General features: G+C 38.1%; 1 protein-coding gene across 1 annotated transcript in view; it reads right to left on the minus strand.

Annotated features, from left to right (window-relative positions):
• Positions 1–15,460, minus strand: part of LOC123372713 (neuronal regeneration related protein) — a 34,671-nt gene extending 19,211 nt beyond the window's left edge. The window contains exons 1-2 of the mRNA XM_045021060.1: positions 15,387–15,460; positions 15,112–15,172 (exon numbers count right to left, since the gene is read on the minus strand). Coding sequence (XP_044876995.1) covers positions 15,112–15,172; positions 15,387–15,445 — 120 coding nt within the window. The 5' untranslated portion in view covers positions 15,446–15,460. The remainder of the gene's footprint in view (positions 1–15,111; positions 15,173–15,386) is intronic.
• Positions 15,461–16,681: the final 1,221 nt, after the last annotated feature.

Genomic DNA, 16,681 nt, shown 5'->3' on the forward strand with positions numbered 1-16,681 from the left:
TCATGTGAGACACCAAGCATCATACCTAAAGTATTAGTAAATCAGTAAAAAAGGAAGCCATCAACCCAAGAACTTTAGAGTAAAATCAGTGTGCCAAGTTGATATTGCATCTTGCCTGGAGTTGGCCTCAATTTGTAATGGGGAGCTTATTATTAACTTAAGACACAGAAACTAAGTTTAAATGTAAAACTTCAACTTAAAAAACACTTCTCAATTTTTTTACAATAAAAATTAAAAAAAGGCAATAATATTGGAACAAAGCCAGGGCTGAGCACAGCTGAGCATCACTGCACAGACTGGGGTACAGTGTTGTTTACTTCTACCCCTTTTCACAGCGGAAGGCTTTAGGTCATAGTGCAAAGAACCTTTTTCCTCATTCACCTCAAGAAATATGTAAACTGAGAATCCTCATACCATTACTGCAAGGAATAGGTTACTCTTGGGGGAATTCTGCATCACTGCAATGCAGAATTTTGCAGAAATTAACGTGAGTGCAGAATTTCCTTTCCCCCACAGAAATGGGCTGTAGTCCTGCTAGTTGCCACTAGGGGCTTCTGTACCTGGCAGAGCCCAGCTTGCACACAGAATACACTGCTGAGGGGAGGGGAGGGAGCTAGAGGGTTCCTGGCAGCTGAAGTTCCCAGCATACCCCAAGGCAGTGGTCCCCAACCTTTTCGTCTCCGTGGCGGCGGCCAGGATGCATTTTGATGCCCCCATGGGCGCCATGGCGCCCACGGGCACTGCGTTGGGGACCCCTGCCCCAAGAGAAGGAGAGGGCAGCATGCAGGAAATTCCATGCAAGCCTGGGACCGAGCATCAGGGTGTTTCTCCCTCTGGATCCCTGGGCTGTGGTGGGGAGGGCATACAGCTATCCGGGGAAGGGAGGGCCTGTGGCTGGGCTCCCAAGGGAGGAAAGAGGATTCAGGTGTATTGGCTGTGGGACCCGTGGTTGGGCGGTGGGGGAAAGAGTTGTGGGTGTCTGGAGGTGGGGGCACAGAAACAGGAACTGGGTTGTCATAGGGGGGTTCTTTAACTCTCTACTCCTGGGGGAATTTTTTTGTGTGAGTCCTGGGGTGTGGGGGCATGGCTGGGCTCTGGAGGGGAGGGGTTGTGTTTGTCTGTTGACAGGTATTTTGAAATAAATTACCAAAATAATTGAAACTAGCATGATTATGTAGTTATTTTGTCAAATAAAATTTGCAGAATTTTAAAATACTGTGCGCAGAATTTTTAATTTTTTTGGCGCAGAATGCCCTCAGAAGTAATAGGTTTAATCAGTGTGTCAGAGCCCTAAAACTGTCACCAATGCCTTCACTCTAATGTATCTTTCCCCTTATATAATGCCCTCATATTTATAAGCAACAACGATTGAGGACACTATGTTTTGTCTTCCTTCTATAACATTTGGAAGACATTTATAACAGACCAGGAATAAAGCTACATAATCAGCCACAAAGAAGTGGTAAAGTGAAGCAGTTGTTCTCTCACTCCCAGTTTCTATGGCCTGAGAGCAGCATTCAAATGCTGCCCAGATCTAGCCTTCAGAGAAGCAGCAGTCTAGATGTCTCTCACACACATATTGTACCATTTTTTGGACAACTTCAGTATGCACATTCTTGTTAACCTGCTTATCTGGCTTCTTCCAGGACTCTTCACAAAAAAAAGAGCATAAAAAGTTATTACTTTCTTTCTATTTTCCCCTAAATCATGGCTGAAAAAAATCCTAATCTCCAGCAGGCACACAAGATTTCACATACTACTGAGCAGTCTGGAATTCTTTGCTGTGCCAGATTTTTTTTTCCTCCTGTGATAAAGATCAACAACCGCTCTGAATACAAAAGACTCCAGCTTTTGATGAGTTGCAGGTCATTTCAGAGTATTCCACCCGAGATGTGGGATAATGGAGTGCTGAAAGAATCTACCACGGCTCCAGAAATCCTGATTCCATAGAGAAGCACAACGATCCTAACAATTAACTCTTCCTTGAAGCACTGAAATCCTACCCCTTACCTGAAAGATGTGCTATGCAGGATAAAACTTTTTTTATTAGACAGACAAGTAACAGTAGGCATACAGGACCATATGCTTCTCTCCACTGTGAGGAACAGAGGAAAGAAGAGCAGAACAGGCAGATGAAAAGAGCAGCATTCTACACAGAGGATAAACCTACTCCACAGTCTACCTCTGTGGCATACTTTCCCACTCTACAGGAACCTGTGAAAATGCCACCATTGCAACTCTGTAAATTTAGGGCTCCAAGGGCTCTGTGGCACAGGTTTATTCTAAGATGGACTGGTAGCAACAGTTCTTTACAGCTTGGTCCTCTGGGGATCTCGCATGTAACCAACCAGTGAACAGCACAGAAGATAATACTGCATCTTGCATCCACACCTGCATCCTCTTGAAGATTTTTTTGTGGGGTTTGGGAGTTTTTGTTCAACGTGTGCAGTAATGAGAGAAGAGTCAATGGCATCACGGCTCCAAAAGGGAAGTTGTGAATTATTTTTTCCTGGTTCCATCTCAGCACCACTGAAATTGTTTGGCAGCTTCTCTTCCACAGTTTGGTTGTTTTCTAATGCACATTCTTTCAGGATAACAGTATTACAGGCATAGTTGCCTGCTTGGCAGGAACAGTGAGCATCAAGGATTTCCTAAGGAGATTCTCCCTACTGTGCAGTGTCTGAGGTTTCCCAGTTTTCATTCAATTATGACAACTTTTCCCAATTCTAATTACATTGAGATATACTTGCCATTCATTTTTAAGCTGAAATCTCTACTGACTTCAGTGGAAAGTTCTGCTTAAAATCAGTGGCCCATTATCAACATCCAGCTATATCTTCTAAAACAGACTTCACTATTTTGTAGCACTGCTATCTGAACATTAATCAGTCTTTTTTTAACTCATTCAAGAAAAAATCAGAAGGCATGTTTGTGTTCCCCTGAAGCCTGAAATCAATATGGAGTTTTGCCACTGACTTCAATGGAAGAAGAGCTGAGACAATGCTCAGCACTTTTAAAAATCCCACCTGTAGAATTACTAATGTAGTGTAAGAGAGGTTTATCCTACAAAGCAACTGTTGTTTAGGGGGTTATGGCTTTCTAGTGTTTAGCTGCATGTGAGTCTGTTGTCAGCTCTTCTTCTAAATCTCCTGGAAAGGGAAACTCCAGTGTAACCCTAAGATATTCTAATCACTACATCTTATTTCACAGAAGAGTAAATTACTGAAGGTTGTGATTAAAATTTCTTAAACACGTTAAGAAAGAATAACTAACAAGCAAGTGGCAATCCACCATTTTGATAGGCTGATGCAGAAATGGACTCAGGGAAGCAGCCCCCATAGAGAACGACAAGAAATCAGAACTTTCTCAAGTTTTTTAAATTCTCCCCAGTTGAGGAGATCCTATCAGCAGAAGCTATGTACTGACAACATTCAGTTCAGCCTGCCCACGTGTCTTCCTTGAACCGTGCTGCTCTGGCCCCATACAGGGCCCTGGGCAGAAGAGATGTTGGGGGCACTTTGGCCTAGATCCCCAAAGGCATTTAGGTGCCTAATTCCCATTGATTTCAATCCTCATTGAATATGGAAGCTTTAAGATGGAAGGAGACACTGTCAAACAAGATTGATTTATAAGGGTTTATATTTGAAACCTATAAAATTAAGTCCAATGGGTCGGGGCTGGGAGGAGGAGGCGCAGATGACATCCTCTCCTCTGAAACTGACAAACTGAAAAAGTGGTAAGCAAAAGAAATTAATAAATTAACTTGCTATTCATTTTTTTGAGCACAGAGAGGAATGTGAGGAAGATGGTAAATGAAAGGAAAAGGCTGTTTGTCTCATTTAGGCTTTTTCATCTTGTTACAGTTGGGGGTTTGAGTCTTCAGATGGGAAGGAATAAAGAACAGCTGTAGCATGATGCCAGATGAAATGCAGAGCCAGAGAAGCATAATGATGTGCAATGGAAACCAAAGAGAAATTCACATAATGCACAGAGGCTTTATCAATGCACTCATCCTCCCTGGCCCTCCTTTATTCCAGAAATCATCAGCCCTACACTGTGCTTTGATTATTACTATACAGTAGATAAAGAACAGCCAAAAAGCACATTGTTAGCATGATTTCAGTGAGGAAAACTACAACTGTATAGTAGATTGTCCATCACACCTATCAATCACACATGCATATGCTTGCTGTATGAAAGTAATTAAGATGTAAATAATTATTTCATGAATACTTTAGAAAAGGTTAACTGGGAAGAATGGAAGTCTCCCCCGCCTCCTTTTCTTTAGCAGGACAACATGAAGCTTAAAAGTAAGATACTTCTTTGTGCAACTAACATTCATGTCATTTACTGAGCACAAAACAGCAGTCATTAGAAAGACCTGTCACATTATCAATACCACATCACTGTGAATGGGTGTAGTTTTGTTGATACTCCACAGCAGGAGGCTTGTACTGATGGTGCAGAGTAGTGCAAAGGAGATCAGGGTCACAATCTGTATATTTAGAAAATTAAAAGTAAATTCTACTTTTTATTTATTTGGGTTCCTTTCATATCTGCTAAAACAACTGTTCCACTATATTTTTAAATGCTTAATTGAATTTGCATTACAACCAGAATGTTAAATTGTCTTCTACTGCCATAATACTGAAGGAGAGTGATTGTGCAAACACATGTTCTCCTACAGAGATAAATCCTCCAAATATATTGGACTGCAGTGGAATTTTCTAGCACAGTATTATAGACCCTACTGTGCCAAATCATTGCAGATTGACAGTAATCTGGCACAGTGAGGTCTACAATACTTAGTCCTGACTTGAGTGAAGGACTAAGACTAGACTACACTAGACCTCTCAAGGTCCTTTCCTCTCAAAGTCCTATGATTCTATGAAGCAAATGTAACAGTTCTGATTACTAAAAGTAGTGTCTAATTTTGAAGATACAACCACTTGTGGGTTCAAATACAGAGGATTAACTACCAGATTTGCAAGTACAACCTTCAGATGGCTAAATGCTAATATTTGCACCTTCAATAAATGACAACTGTAAAATGGGATGCAGAGCTGAGGTCACTTACAAAACTGGCCCAAAATGTCCTCAGCATAGCGAGTCTCTGTGTAGCTTAGTTGGCAGTATTCTTGTTTCAGGGCCACTTGAATTAGCCTGATACCCAGTACTGACAACTTACTGCAATGATAATGTGGTTTGGGTATTCAGGAGGAATCCTCCAAGATACACCCTGAAATTTATATCCCTTTCCTCATATAAAATGCATGGGAAGCTTACCACAATATAGTACTTGTCAACTAGGGGCAAGGTACACTGCTTCTGCAGAATGTGACTTAACATATGTCTAAGCAGCAAAGAAAAATCCGCAGCTAGCCCATGCTAGCTGACACTGGCTCTCGGGTTGGCACCTGGGCTCTGGGACCCTCCCACCTTGCAGGGTCTAGAGCCTGGGCTCCAGCCTGAGCCCAGAAGTCTACACAGCAACAAAACACCCCCACAGCATGAACCCCACAAGACTGAGTCAGCTGGCATGGGCCAGCTCTGGGTTTTTCTTCGCTGTGTAGACTTACCCTCAGCGCTCAGGATTGAAAGTTGGATCCCACATGGGGCACTCTCCTTCTGTCACCTCTACCTCTGGCAGATGTTAAAGATCCAAAGGCACTTTTATAAAAGGGTAAGAAACAACTCCAACTGTCCTGACCAGCATTCCCTATCTCAGTGAAACAGGTTGTAATATCTATGGCTTTGTCCAACATTGTTATAAGTACTCAAAAGTTTGTCTTGCCACGTTTGCCTGCAACATCATTGCACCACCAATACCATTATTACAGTGTATATCACTTTCAGTTACCCCACATAAAAAAGTATGGTAAACTAAACTGTGTTCTGTCATGTATGCTGTAAATAATGTAATATATCATTTGAGCTCTAGTCAACTGGAAAGCAAAATATATCAATGAAAATAGTTTGCCTGGCAAGCACTTTTTTTTGTGATGATGGTGTTGTAGCTTTATTTAATTCCTTAGCTGACAACTTAAGTTTAAAAGAACCTGCCAATGTTATTGCCCTTCCAAATTTTAGTAGGATTTCCTTCTGGTTACCAAGCATTACACCCACCCACTACTTGTATACTGGAGAATTTATCACCAGATACATTCATGTCAACATAAAGAAAAGCTTAACAATCTTTGAGCAGCTGTCTGATGGCATAAAATGGGCAATACATGCTTTTGAACATTACAATATTAAGAATTCAATCATTCTTTTTAGAGGAGTACACATTACATATATAATGTATACATTAAGTAAAGCAGGGGTCGGCAACCATTCAGAAGTGGTGTGCCGAGTCTTCATTTATTCACTCTAATTTAAGGTTTCGCGTGCCAGTAATACATTTTAATATTTTTGATGATCTCTCTCTCTAAGTCTATAATATATAACCAAACTATTGTTGTATGTAAACTAAATAAGGTTTTTAAAAAGTTTAAGAAGCTTCATGTAAAATTAAATTAAAATGCAGAGCCCCCCAGACCGGTGGCCAGGACCCGGGCAGTGTGAGTGCCACTGAAAATCAGCTTGTGTGCCACCTTCGGCACCCATGCCATAGGTTGCCTACCCCTGAAGTAAAGGTTTCTATTCATTTTAATATGAATACCCAAACATCATTACACTATTTGTTTTCAAAAATGTCCATAATGTGTGCAATGTGAATATATAGGAAAGAGTTTAGTTTTAACAAAATTACTCCAAATGCATCTATTTTCCTGTAAGATAAAAAATAAATATGTGGTTATATATTGTGAGATTTTTAAAAGTGTAGTGTTTAGAAACGGAAACAACAGTGGCCATCAAAGGAACTTCTATACAGGGACTCTTTCAGTAATACTACAGTGAATTTGCCAATCTAGCAGCCTTTGTGCCAGCCTCAAATTATTTAATATCATTCCATTTTAAACATTTGAGGAGAACATTTTGCACCTTTCCAACTTTTTTCTCCACCTGGTAAGGCTTAATGAGGTTTCAGAGTGATGAATAAATCTTTGTTCAATACAACCTACATTTTAAGTTGTCCTTTTATTTCAGTGTTTTTGTCCCAATCAATGTCGTCTACGTCTGTGAATTATTTTTATGCAGTCTTTCTGGGGATGATAATTTATAGTTCTCTACCTCATACAAAAAATAATTCAGTCATTGTCAGAACTCAATGTAGGACAGTGGAACTGCAATGGAAACAATTTTCCATTGACTGAGTTTTTTCTGAACCCTACTTTCTGATGGTGAAGTATCACGACTGTGTGCATTAATTTATTATTTCTAATTTTTCATATTTTAGCTTTTTTGAACACAGTTCACTAAAGAGCAGTCTGGGACAAAGAGGAAAAACTATTTAAACTTCAACTTCAGAGTGTCTGCGCTGTACAGCTTGGACACTCGTCACCTGAACTGTTCCATCCCTTAGTTTATTTTGTTTTTCTGCAATTGTAAATTTTTGTTTATTTTTGTTTATTTGTTTGAGATTGGAAAAAAATCTCAATTTGTCAGTAATCAAGTACACTAAATTAAACCATAAAGTACCCTATGTATAATATATAAGCACATTTTTAAAAACAAACATTCCACCCACCCTCATGATGATAAAATCTCACAACTGATCTTTCTTTCTATCTCTGTGGGCCAAATTCTACACTTGGTTAAACCTGTGCAACACCACTGACTTCAGAATGTGATCCTACTTAGGGACTAGTGCTCCGGTCTACCCTACCATGCAGGAGACCTCAGTTCTAGCCCCAGGCTCAATATTCAACAAGTTGTGAGAACTATTAGGGCTTTTCTGATGTTTAGGGCCCTGCTTTATCATGCATGAAACCAAGGTTATATTTGGCCTGTGTGTGACTACTAATAACCTGGGTTCCATGCCCAATCATAGTCCCTCATCCTCTTTATATTCATCAGGATATGTCTGAAATATGTACAGATGCCTCTTTGCCAGACCAAGTACGGTCAATGATCTTCACAGAATACAGTAAGGCTATCAATAGTTGTCCCAACTAAACTTAGATAAGTACCATGTAATATTTGCAGTCATAAACTGTACCAACTATATGCATGGACTCATGAGTAACCAACCTATTTTCAATAGGTTAAACCAGAATGAGGTTTTTAATATAAAATTTAAGGTATTGCATACATTTCTTTGCCCAACTTGAATAGTGATATTATCAATTTCCTTTTGAGCTTCTAGACAGAAATGGGATGCTTCCCCCCCGACCCACTGGAATTCAAGTGCAGGTTTGCTGCTTCCCTTTCTTAGTGATGACAGCTGCCTTCCTCCCATGGATGGCATGGTATTTATCAGAGGTAGTTTTTACAGATCTGGAAAACTAGTTAGTCCCAGTTTCAGGCATTTTCTTTTTTAAAAACAGTTTAACTAATGTGCACCACATTACACTTAGTTTTAGTTACAATCCAAATTGTGGTTACATAAGGCAGAAGATTCACAGATTAATTTAGGGTTTTACAAATAAAGTAAAACTGCAGTGGGCATACTACTACTATATGTAATTATAATATTGAACATCGGAATGTCCTGTATACTTTTTGGTTAGGTATTTTTTCAAGGAAGTTATGACATCATGACTCATTTCAGTTTTCAGTATTATATAAACAAAATTCAAACATTCAAGTATATGAAAACAACGATAATGCAAAGTTGCAGGTTTGAAGCACTGAGCAATCAGAAGCATACAGAGTTACAGACTACCAGTCCAGGTCCATTTGGCCATGCAGCATTCTGGAGCAGAATACCAGCTTTGATAGTATTTTATTCTGAGCCTATTCCTCGGTTTTGAATGGATATATCCAAAGTTTGAAAAAATTTGTTCTATGCTTGCTGGACTGGACACTGATGCAATTGCACTATCAGTTCTATGAAGTCAGATGGAATATCAACATTCTTCAGGTTCTTCCGCTATGTTATAGGGGAAATTTTCTTCCTTGATAGTGGATGAAAACATTGATTTTGGATACGGAGCTTCTTTTACTTTAAATGTAAGTAAATATGCTAGTTGGATTTTTGCTGAGCAATTTTTGCCTTGTAATTTCTTCTTGTTCAGCTGACAATTTCTTTCCTGCATATTTTGGATGAAGGTTGGCCAATATGCAGAGTAATCGCCTCATGAAATCTCTTTTGTACTTTTGCTTTGTGTGGTGCAAGATTTTCATTTATCAGTAGATCCAAATATATTTTTTATGCAACACTGACTGTTTGTGTCCCTTTGGAGTGTGTGAAGTGCTACAGCAACTGGTTTCAACTTACTGATCATGTTCTTTGCTTCCATTAAATCCCTTGATGATTAATTAGACTGATCATTCTATCTTCAAGTTCTGCCTTATGATCACTGGCAACCCTGAGATAATGAGGCCAGTTTTTAACGCATGTTTCCAGGCATGTTATATGACTATTCCATCATGTGTCACCAGGGATTTGAGGTTTTACAGATTTTGACTCTTTTTAACCAGGCTGATGGGGATTACAAAAATACTTTTGTAAATCTACAACATGTTCAATCAGCATCCTTTGGAATAAGGTCCCGTTCAAGTAGTTAGCCAATGTGATACATATCCATACGTAACCAAAGTGCCGTCACCTTCTTCCAAATCACTTCCCATACTTTGCATCTTTTTTTTCCATTGTCTGCCAGGTAGGTCTTAACAACACAACTCTACAGTTCATTTGCTAATGCCTTAGCCTTTTTTTTGCCAGTGTAGCACAGTACTTTCCAATCATCTTACTGCCTATAGTATCACATACTGATACATAAACTACAGTTTTCCCTCTCTGCACAGTTAGCGATTGCTGGGAAATTGTGAACATTACACTAGCCATCTTGTATTAATGTAATTGCTTTTCTGTGTAATCTGTTGCATGCTTTCACCCACAAGCCATGTGTAACTGCATCTAGCGTTTCATCTGCTACCTGCTTTCGATTGGATGCTTTGTAGCCTGGCCTTAGGCTGCTGATCATTGCTTGAAAAGTTGGATGCTTAGTAATCAAAAAGGGAATATTACAGCCGTAAAAAAAAATCTATCTTTTGTTTAAATTCTAGATTTGTTTTTGTTACAAATATATCTATTTGTCGTGGGAAAATGTGATACATCTTCCTCATTATCTTTGGACAACCTTGATCTGGATTTCTTTTGATGTACTTGGCAATATGGTAATACCAGTACCTTCATCCTCCCCGTCTGATTCTGGATACTTTCCTACGTTTAGCCAAAGTCAGTGGTTCTGGTGTCACTTTGTTCTTTCTACTGCATTTTGCAAAAAATGCTTCCTCATACGGTCTGCCTTCCCACTCACTTTTTCTTTGTAGTTTCTGCATCTAAGACTCTTTGCCATCTCCATGATCTTTCTCAAAATACCCAGGAATTGGGCCAAGTGGCCTTCCACCTTTGCTCATATTGAAATATTCTGACCTGAGTCATTGTACTCACTGAGTTCAGTTGCATACCAGCCTGCCAGATCAAGAGACTGAGTACTGGACAGGACAGTTAGTTTGGCAGTTTACCTCAAACAGAAACTGAAATGTCCAAATCTGGGAATTCCCCTTCGTTTTCTAAACAAACATATAATTTTCATTGTTAAAGGGGGAATTCCCTGATTCAGAAGCTTCAATCTTGGTTTGAGATCACCAAGGCAATAGTATACAGCTTCAGGGTGATGCTTTTTTGGTTTAATTTAATTAAACAGACCATATTATTGCAAAACTATTATCAAGTCGCAAAATGTTCCTGTAATTTTCATTAGTATATTCTAATAATTTATGTTTCCCAATATCCCAGTTTAAGCTAGTATTTACCAGCACTTTGTCCTAAACTAGTTCCCCCCCCCGCCGCCCCCCCCGGAAATTGCCAATCCTGCTTCCTCCATTGTTTTTCTCTCCAATATGTCACCATCATATTGTCCTTCTTCCAAGTGAAGAGCATAAGGTGCTGAGCCTGTGAGACCCATGGATCAGCTAGGAGCAGATGCTTCATCAGCAGAGAATCTAACACCTTTGCACTGGGGTGCATCCCTGCCACAATACACCTAAATTATTTTTTAATACCAGGACAAATTTTTTCTCCATACATGGCAGCAAAGCCTGAAGTCAACAAAGAAGTTGGTAATAAGGTCTCTATGAAGATACAAATGTTGCTGTAAGAGGTGTCAACTGATCTAAACCTACCAAGAACACATTCTTGGAAATGCTCAGCTTCAACTGATCCCACATTCTCGGTCAATGCACCCATACTGCATGGTTCTGAATCCCTATGCCGTCGGAGCAGTATTGATTTTAAAAGAATGCTGGCATACAGTGATATGCCATGGTGAAAATAATGGCCTGTCCTGAAATTTAACATTTTAATATTGATTTTTCCCTCATGTAGATCAGATTTGAATTCTAAAGGATCTATTTGGTCATTGACACACAAATCACAACTCCTGTTGAGGTCACTGGGAATTACTCCTATAAACCCATCCCTTAGCACAATATTTTGCAAGTTCTCTTTACACTGAACTTCTGTGGGGGGAGGAGGGCAGGCATTGTGCCGTTTCTTGCTTCTTTGCATAGTCTCACCACCGTCTGTTCACTTTTACCTTCAAAACACCAAGTCTTGTCTTGTCTGCTTTTGCTGCAGGTCTTCTTGGAGGATCCAGACATATGGACTGGGAGCCTTCCTAACCCTTAATTGAATGGTCAGAGTGTTGAATCTTTGTCAAAGATATTTTCTTCCAACTGTTAGACATATGAGTTAAATAGATTTTAACAAAAGCAAATGACAAAACCAAAAGGGTTTTTAAAAAACATTTTGAATAAAAATCCCTTCCCTTTTCAGTTAGCAGTGAAATCTCAGTATCTATGTTGTCCAGGAAAAAAGTAAGCCATGGCCTGAAATTCTAATGTTAAAGGGGGGAGGAGGGGAAGAGGAGAAGAAGAAAACCCCGTTTCTGCCCTTTATACATCATAAAGAAGTAAAAATGGGTCCTTTTCTACTTCACAATGAATGAAATGAATAAATGAATTAAAGTAACACAAGCTAAGGACTGATCCCTTAAACTTAAAATTACTTTCAAACTATGCCATGCGTATGAAATGTCTCCAAAAATCCACAGAAGAAAACTATGTACATTTTTCTGTCTTTTCAACCCTGTTTTAATTTATTATTCGTGTTAATATTACAGAGTGCAGGGAAAGATTCCTTAACCTGGTACTAGCACATCGTAAGTGTAAATCCAGAAAAAGCCACCTGTATAAAGCAGAGTAAATACTGAAAATTGAGTCTCTAAGGTGTTTGAAATTATACATTCTGTAAAACACATTTAATAGGAAAAACTACATACAGAAACTCCTAGAGAAGTGAAGACTTTGATAAAGTTATGCAAAGGATGAATTTGTGCTATTTAACAAGCCTACAATAGCCACAATTTTAATTTACTGTAAGTTTAACCAAATAAATAATACATCTTCACTTTGGTCAAAGAGTAAAAGGTTAAAAGAAATGAGCCTAAAAGTGTTCCCACTGAAGTCTAACACCAAAACTTTCACTGACTTCAGTAAAAGCAGGACTGAGCCCTTGATTCTGCAGCAATACCAAAGATAGGTAAAAGTACTTAATAATTGCATGGAACCAGTACTCAGTCCAATGCAGATAAATTATTATTATTTTTAACATTTTAAATGAAGGAATAGTCCTGCATATTTGAACTGCAAAAAAAAATATTTGGACTAAATGACTATACTATTACTATGTCAATGGCAACTATGTCCGCGTTAGTAATGAAAGAAGTATGTCAGTGGTCTGATTTCATTACAGTCTGTGGTACTGTGCCAAAAAGGGAGGCTGGGGGGATTAGGAAGGCAAATTCTGCCAAGACTTACACCTCATGCAACCTTGCACAGGGTGCAAGCCAATGTGGAATCTGGTCTCTCTCATGCTGAAATATTGATGGAAGAATCACAAAGAAGTTGTGGAACTTTGGCTTATCCCAAAAAAACTTTCTAAGACCAACCAATTGAAATTTCAGTTAGATTGCACTACAGAGTTAACAATGGAAAAACTTAACAGATGGGTAATTATGTTTGATTATTTTTCTGTATTTGGATAACTCTAATTTATATGTTAGGTTTGGCATGCATACTGGTCTGATTTATAGAACTATTTGCTGGCAAAATCAATGGCCACTTTTGGCCTAAATGGGGGAGGGCAGATTGTTACACATGTGTCAAATTCATATCACATATAAAAGTCTGCCTGCTATCTCAAGATTTGTATTAATCTTTACAAAACACTGGCAGTTTGTCCTCCTTGGTGTTGGCAGACTGGGAAAAATAATGGTCTACATCCCATCAGAAACTCCAAAACTGGTGCAAATTGAAAGACTGTTAACATGATTTCTATTCATAGTTTATTTCCCCTTTCAATTCCCTACCCCAAGATATTCATTTGTATGAAAATGAGTTAAATCGTTCCATAAAAGTAGACTCTGGGAAGAATAGGAATTTGCATGACTTGTTTGAAGATACAAATGATAAAGTTTCAGTAGACAAATATGAAAAGTGGCCTTCATAATAGATTTCATATCAAGACACTTTCCAACAAAAGAATCAGACAAATAAAATATAATTTATCCTAATTAATTTAGCGTTATCTTTATGCAAATATTGTACTCAGATGCCTCACATTTCAGGCCAAATTCTGGGCTAATATACACCCTATGTAATTCCACTTCAGAAATGAGATGGCACCTGTGTAAATTAGCACAGAATTTTGTTCTTTCTAAGGAGCCTGATGATAGGGTTTATGTATAGCCTTGGAAACATTTTATCAGTAAACTGATTTTACTATACACACAAACTGACAAAAAAATATTTCCATCAATAATAACTGAAATTCACAGACCAGCAAAGTAAGAAAAATGCTGCTTGAGAACTTCTTAGAGTTTGACTTAAGGCTGTTTACTTTGTATGTTTTGACATGGGATGATGACAACTTGTGTTTTAACTATTACAAAGCATTAGCTTTTTGAATCTCAATGTCTACTATTATTAAATAATTGTTTGACTCCCCTCCCAAAGATTTTGCACAACTGTGAACATTTACATTGATGATAAAAATATTAGTATTATCCAATTATAAAAAAAAAAAAGAATTCTGCCAAGCCTTTTTATGTAGTAGCTAAGGTGTATCAATTTCATCAGTGCATGGATTCCCAACTTTTTCAAGTAATGGACACATTTTCAATAAAAAGTATTATTGGGACAAAAAATATCAAATTTTACTCAGTTTGCCTTATCAGAGCCTATAATAGTAATAAAAAACTGAAGACACCTTTCCTCTGTATTTGTCCTACTGTCTGAGGGTCATCACCTCCTAAATTGGAAGCCCCCGTGTCAGAAGATTCTATATTTATATTTAGAGGTTACCATGTTTGACCTCTAAGATTATTTATGTATCTGTGATAAATATTTTATAGCATAAGAAATAGATTAAAAATAAAAATGCAATGAAAAATACTAAGAGGGAAATTTAAATGATTTAATTGTTATAGTATTGCTCAACAATTACATTCAACATACAGTAAACCTCAATTCAGCTTTTCCTGTTGAAAAATTACTTCATAAAAAGCAAATTTGTTTTGCATGTTAGGTATTTGCTATACAGACTAACACTCTTTTATCTGTTATGTGCAATGATCAATTCTTTTTGTTGTTGTTTTTTGTGATGGACTTGGTGGCATGTTGCTTTGTCTGCGTGTTCCCATCTATGCAACTTATGTTTCTTTACATGACAGCAAACATTTTCTCTTGTTCTGATTAAATAAACCTCACTGCATGAGGACTGATTTCAAGTTTCTGTTGAAAATGTCTAAAAATGAAAAATCCCACTCACAAAAGCTTTAGAGTGCATTAATCATTGTATGGCAAATCCCCAGAATCCCAAAGGATGTCTTTAAAGGTCATATTTCTGAATGTGGTGAGGGTTGGGGAAGGAGGTTAATTCTGATATTTGATAGCATGGGAAACTACTGATTCTTTGCTAAAACAACTAATTCTTACCATTTTTAGACTCTTAAGTCTTGGGACTGCAGTTTCTCTCCGGTACCACAAAGAGAATAATCTACAAATGATTTAAAAAAAGTCATATCACCATAACTGTCACAAAATTCAAAAGGTTTTGGCTCATTTGTTATAATACTGGCTAAATATATGCTTCAGTGGCTAAGATCAAAAGGCATGCAAATTAGTCTAAGGACATGTGTATTTATATAGCATGCATCTGTGTGCTTCAGTGGTCTATAGGCTTAAATATAGGACAAAGGAATCCCTGTTACCTGGATTTGCAAAGCCCTGTGCTATTCTTAGCACTCTGCACATCTTTGAAGTGCACCATACTTAATGGTTAACCCACTAGACAAGAGGACAAAAATAGATCATTCTGTACTGAATGTAAAGGTTGTTCATTGTTCCCAGACTTACTACCACCTATAATCGTTTGCAATCAAGGTAGCAAAAATAAGTCACACTTTCATTAAATGTTATGGTCTAGTGTGGATATTTTTGGAAATAGCATTGCATTACGTAACCCTTCTCTCTCTCTCAAATACACACACATACACCCCTACCCACTCCTGCAATTCTTAAATAGGAAAACAATGAATATCTAACGTTATACCATTTCATCTCAATTCTACATTTAATTATTGTACTACAATGCAATCCCTACTTTATTTACTATTTATTTATTTACTATGTTACACAGCACAGTCCCTCTATCTCATAGCTGGTGGCAACATTAGTATGCATGGAATAACATTTCTTATACTAAGTATATTAAATGTATACAGAGCATATGCATATATACAATTTAATCAGTTACAACTCATTTACACGCATACATATACACACAAACACCATATATAAGATTGCAAGTTCACATGTAGATACGTGTATATAAATCTTTGCTGAAAAGTAGATCACAAAATCTGCATAAAAACACCTAAAGTGTGGCTGTTTTTTTGTAACTGCTGCACATGCAAAAATGCCTAAGGTTGCTGCAAGAAGAATGACTGCTTTCTAAAAATATACCCCGGCAGCTAGAGAGGAATCCACTGTCAGGGCGGCGAAAGGGGAGATTCATTTTACAAGGGGGAGAAAATCCCACCCGAGAGTCGTGCATGCATGCTAGCAAAGCAAAGTGCTGTCGATTTAAAAATGCATTTTTGTGGTTATGATTGCAAAAAAATGGGAGGGAACCACAGCTTCAGAAAAACCCTGCATATTTTCCCCATTAGTGCATAAAAACCCCGAACTCAAAAATCCAACCTTAAAGCAGAAAGGGTTAAGCAAGTATGTATACTGCACGTTTCTCTTTTTTAAGAAAGCCTATTTTGAAATGTGCAGCCGGGGGGAAGGGAATTTGCTGCAGCAGAGTCCAGCCAAGGGCAAAAAGAAATGAAAAGAAACAAAGAAAAGAGAGGGAGGGAATGCAGATCTCTCCGAGCTGTGGATTGGAATTGCATATACTTACAGACAAAAGCCCCTGCTCCCTTTCTGTCCTTTCTACATGATCTGAAACACAAATGTGGATTAAAAAGAGGGCAGCATGCTCCAGAAGGGAATTTATAGT

Source organism: Mauremys mutica, chromosome 6 (genome assembly GCF_020497125.1).
Source record: "Mauremys mutica isolate MM-2020 ecotype Southern chromosome 6, ASM2049712v1, whole genome shotgun sequence".
Taxonomy (NCBI): Eukaryota; Metazoa; Chordata; order Testudines; family Geoemydidae; genus Mauremys; species Mauremys mutica.